The sequence below is a fragment of the Cynoglossus semilaevis genome, chromosome Z (genome assembly GCF_000523025.1).
Source record: "Cynoglossus semilaevis isolate Cse_v1.0 chromosome Z, Cse_v1.0, whole genome shotgun sequence".
NCBI lineage: Eukaryota > Metazoa > Chordata > Actinopteri > Pleuronectiformes > Cynoglossidae > Cynoglossus > Cynoglossus semilaevis.
The window spans coordinates 2642751-2648092 of NC_024328.1; the positions used below are offsets into that span (position 1 = coordinate 2642751).

Sequence of the window (5342 nt, forward strand, 5' to 3'; positions counted from 1 at the left end):
CACCGTGCTGGTCGTTGCTCATCGACTGAGTACAGTAGAGAAGGCAAACAGCATCATCGTAATCGACAGGGGCCAAGTAGTTGAACAGGGCACGCACAGTGAACTGATGACCAGAGGGGGGCTCTACAACCAGCTGGTGCAGAGGCAGATCCTGGGTTTACAGACAGAGGAGGAGTTTTCGAAACCTTCTGATGTGCTCAGCTGGAGGTCTGAAGAAGATTTTCAGAGGAGAAGAAAAACTAGCAGCACCAGTGAGTCTGAGGGCAATGTTCGGTACTGAGAGTTAGTCCAGTGGGTGAATTGCAGTTCTTTTTTAAATAAAAAATATATTGGTTTAGAATATGCAATCATTATTAAATAAAACTTGAAATGGCAGTCACTGTATGTACTCTTGTAAGTTTTACCTCATCTTTGCTGCTTTGTTGTAATATTTCTTGGTAATTGGTTTTCTTGTTTTTCTTTATTTGTGTGCAAAAACAGTAGAAAACCCAATTTAATGTTGTTCTATAACTTTTAAAAACACTACTGAGAACAGAGATAAAGTGCCTTGATTTGTAGATTGGTCTGCTTAAAGTAGATCTATGATTGTAACTGATGAAAGTAAAAATACTGCACATCTTCAATTGTGACTGTGCTGATGGATGTAAAGGGAACAATAAAAATATGTTAAAGTACTGACTCATCTCCTTCATGGGTTCTCATATGTTGGAGTCCTGCCAAATGCTGCGTTCAAGGTCTAAAATCCTCTCAGCGTGTATCATGTTTTTTAAGTTGTATGAGCATTTTTGACTTATTTTTGAAGAGTATGTGTTTTGATGAGCACAGGGACATTGACGATCTTTTCAGTGAGGAAGATTTAATCATCTCTTGTGAAAGCTTTAATTATAAGGCATATCACTGTAATGGATGGAAAAAACAAAATACCCCCATGATATACAACACTGGAATACTGCGATAAAGGGTTGATTGAGTGTCAAATGTGAATCAAGGAAAATGTTATTTTGAATTACAAAATAGCAGAAGTTATTTTCATTAGTTAAAATAACTAAGGCATTAGTAAAAATATTCATTTGAATTAAAGCTTATTGATAAAAGGTAGTGAGAAATAATAAAAATATAAATTATAATTATATAAATAAAATTTAACTTACTTCAGAAATTAGTAAGACACTTTTTCTTTTCTTTTTTTCTTTTTTGTGGCGTCACTTTCACAGCCAAATATCTTTGTCCATTTTACACACAGGGTCTATGGTCTAAAACTACGGTTTCGGTAATATCGTTTTGCCCGTGATGTTCGTAAACATCGCACGAGGCCTAAAGCCTGATTTAGTCAGTTGTGTGTTAGTTCCTGTTAGCGCTGCTCAGTCAGCTGTCACACAGCCTGAAAGGAGAAGAACCCCGCAAAAAACCGCAGGACAGAGTAGAGACAGCACACAGACAACATGTCCAGTTTTTCCAACAAGTTTGACGGCTACACGATGACGCAGCTCAACGAAATCCTGGAAGACGACAGTAAACTGACAAAAATGGTAAACGAAATGGACGAGGTACGTGGAGCTTTGTCGGCTTTTGTGTTTTTGTTCACTGTTAGCTATTGACTATCTTCTCTCCGCGAACTATTTGTTCTCAGCCCTTTGTTGTTCGCTTCCAAACGTACCTCAAAGAAATGTTACAAAATCTATTTTTTCGTGTTATTAATACCTTTTGCAGTACAAGCGAACATAACCAACGTCAAACGTTTCTGAAGCTTTAGAAATCATTAACCTTGGATCGCAGCGTTTGGAAGCATTGTCAAGTTTTTAAACATGGTGGTTTCTCAGTTTGAGTGATTTCCTATCCATTTAACAGTTCTTTGATAGATATCAGAGGGTCAACAGTATACGGTAAACGGTTTAGGTCTATGTGATGACAGTACTTAACCAAAGTCCCGATCAGAAAATAAGATGTTTTAAAGTATTGACCTAGCTTTCACGTCGGTTAAGGGTCAGACTCTGCAGCAAACGTCACTGAACAAACCCCAGTCTAAAGCACAGTTTCTTTTTAAGCGCAAATTGATATTTCCTAGAACAACAAAACTTAACAAGCAAATGGCGTATTTGCAAACCCTTGACGTCACCAACGTTTCCATAAGCTTAGGTTTCAGTTATTACTAAACCGGTGCTGAACCATCAAAACTTAAGGCGGTTATCAGCTCATGGTTAATGAATAAGCATATTTTTAAAGTAGAGACACAATATCATCATATGAAATTGTTTCAAAAACAACGAACTGTTGATTAAAATGTTTAACCTAGGTGGTTGTTGTTTATTTTTCAGAGACTTTTTAGCATGGGGAAAAGACGTGAAAAGCTGCCCTTTGCTCACCTTAGTGATGGGTTAAAAGCAGAGGTTCAATTTCGTTGTATCCCCATGTTACAATGACAATAAAGACTATAATATTTATTATTATTTAAAATCACATTTCTGTTCAGTGCAAATGTTTTAAGCACTACTTGAGGAACACGATAACAAAAAACAAATTTGGACACATTTTATGACGTCAGAACTCGTTTTTCTGGAAAAACCTAAATGTCTTAATAATAACAAATGGAGAGATAATTAAATGAGAAAATGGAGGCAGGTTACAATTATTAGTCGATTCATGTGACTGACAACATGAGTATAATTAAAAGTAAAAGTAAACATTATTTACTTGGTGTGATGTTTAGTATTTGAATGGTAATGTTGCCCATGATTCCCCCCAACATCAGATGTATTGGGATGTCTCCCTTTCTTAAAGGTGTACACAGTGCATGTTGGTCATTGATCAATGCAGCGCTGTTCATGCGGTTCTTGACTTGGGTCAAAGATATGTTCCTATGACATGAACTCACATACTGTACATAAGTGTACAGTAGGTACTTATGCACAGTATGCTAACCTACTGGTGTCTTCATAATCTTATAATCTTATCATATAAAAACATCACAACAGGTCTGACTTACACCTGGGAGCCATAATAAAGGGCAGAAACAATCCAATGTATGGCCTACAACCAGAAAATGTAAACAAAGCCATCTTCCACGTACAGCTCCGTATGATATTGCATTTCTCCACTCTACTATTCCCAACTAATTATGGGAACTAGTTGGCAAGAAGCATATTAAGGCAGAATGGAGATATATTGGAATGATGGAACAAGACTTTCTTATAAATTTAAAGGAGATGGTGACATATGAAATGCCATTGGATGAAGAAGTTGTAAACCGAGGATCCCGTGTTTTTTGGAATTCCCTAAGCACTTGTGCTCTCGGTTCATATCTGTGTTGCTTTGCTCTAGTAACACAATGATTTGACTAAGGCTTGGCTTTGTAGTGCAAAGAACATGTTACAGTATTTTTGATATATGCAATATGTTTTTAAAAATAATAGTAACAAAAGGGAGCAAAGCCACATATTCCTAATCTCACAGGGATTTTATTTTAGAGAATGCACATGTAAACACAAAACAAAGCTTTAAATACTTAACACGCATGAAGTGAAAGAAAATATACTCAAAAAAAGTAGGAGTTTACTCGATCAAAGTGCTGCCTCCTGCTTAAAAACGTGTATTGTTTTGTTAAGGCAACAGTAAACAAAGGTTAGGACTACAAGTTATATTTTATGATGCCATCTACTGCATAAAGAGAGCCAAAGCGGCATGTGCAGTTTAGGTGTTTTTATTAATAATAAAAAGAAATCATGTGTTGAAAATTAAAAAGCATGGTTTTTTATTGAGTTATGGTATTTGTATTTTCTGCAGAAATTTGGTCATAGAACAAGAATTGGTCTTTAATGCAGAATTCAAATCTTTCTCAAGATTTTTGAAGAACAGATTTCCAACAAATTTGTGCCTGTGCAAAACGCTTAATCCCCAGTTTCTCATCTCACTCTGGTCATTAGAAGGTCTACAGTCTGTATCCTAGTGGTGATTTCAAACCAAAAAAAGACAAAAGCTTGTGTCAGGAGGAGTATTCCATAGGCTTTAATCTTGGCTAAAGTCCTACTGGAGCTGTGTCCTAACATCGCGTGTCCTAAGTAATCTGCTGTAAAGTGCCAGCACATCAAGAAGTTCACCTGTCTTTTTTCTTTCACTCTGTGCTTTGAGCATGGATCAGTAATTACAAACATTAAACTCATTGTCCAATGGCAGGATTCTTTTTGTCTGCTGTTGCAGCACTGTGGTTTTCACCCAGTGAAGTGAGGTAGCACGTGCTCTCATTTGGATTTCAAATGAAAAGAAGAGAAGTCTCTTGAGAGCCACGTGAGAAACTGTATAATCTTCTGTATCTGCATCAGAACTGCTTTCTCCTTTGGATAAAAAAAGGAGCGCATGGTATTTTTAGCTTTTTGGCTGATTGCTGTGCCTGTATGAAGCAGCCCTTTGTGCTGCCAACTCTGCTTCAGATCCACACCCTGTCTGATTGTCTCCATGGTTTCGTTTTCCTCTTCCGTAAGTCGCAGAAAGGGAGGGACCTGTTTATCGCTGTGACGTAGCAGTTGTTGACTTAACTTAGTCACAAGGCTGTTTTAGAGGTGAAAGGAGCCAAGTGAAGACATGCCTCATCCTTAGGTGGAGCTGTCCTCTGGATTTTTTCTGAGTAACACACAGGGAATAGACAAAGGAGGTGGGTGTCTTGAGGAACTGAGTGAAACTCAAGAAACTGAGAAGGAATGAGTGTACAGCTGTTGTGTATGAACACAAACCCTCAGTCAGATTAACACACACGCATGTGTGCTGTAGGCAATAATCGTCTGGTTTTGTAAAACACTCATTAAAGAACACCCACATACAGTAATGGTTCTGAATAATGCAAATATAATTTCAACAATTTGCTTGTATTTTGTAAATCTTTTATTTTATGTTATGCATGCACACAGTATATTCCACGGAATTTCACATTACAACGGGGTTTTTGTCCTGGTTTGCGCATGTACATTTCTACTTACATTACTTTATTTCAGTTGCAATTTTCACCATAAAGAATCAGTAATTTTTTTTTTTAAAGCTACTTGGATCTGGACACAGTTAAAGCCATTTTTCTAACTTACCGTATTTAGGGGCTAATTTGCATAGTCTTTATAGGACTGTAACCATGTAAAAATAATGGCAGCCATTGTAAGCAAGGACTGTTAATTTCTAAAGATGATCCGTGTACTAAGTTCAGTTGAAGCACAGCTTAGGTAACTTATAATGTTGCTTGAATGTTATGTTATGTTATGTGGTGGAGGGGATTGAGTATCTGAATGAATCTAGGAGCTGTGTTGTCGGGGGCTTAAGGGTAGGATCTCCCAAGGCAAACAGGTCATATACGACTGATCAGA

The 5342-nt window shown here is 37.2% G+C and overlaps 2 protein-coding genes across 2 annotated transcripts in view; both read left to right on the plus strand.

Moving 5' to 3' along the window:
- The window catches only part of abcb9 (ATP-binding cassette, sub-family B (MDR/TAP), member 9), a 7628-nt gene extending 6953 nt beyond the window's left edge, over nt 1-675 (plus strand). The window contains exon 11 of the mRNA XM_008335672.3: nt 1-675. This exon is cut by the window's left edge and continues 23 nt beyond it. Coding sequence (XP_008333894.1) covers nt 1-280 — 280 coding nt within the window. The 3' untranslated portion in view covers nt 281-675.
- Nucleotides 676-1286: 611 nt separating this feature from the next.
- Nucleotides 1287-5342, plus strand: part of vps37ba (VPS37B subunit of ESCRT-I a) — a 15479-nt gene continuing 11423 nt past the window's right edge. Inside the window, exon 1 of the mRNA XM_008335671.3 lies at nt 1287-1547. Within this exon, the coding sequence (XP_008333893.1) occupies nt 1443-1547 (105 nt within the window). The 5' untranslated portion in view covers nt 1287-1442. The remainder of the gene's footprint in view (nt 1548-5342) is intronic.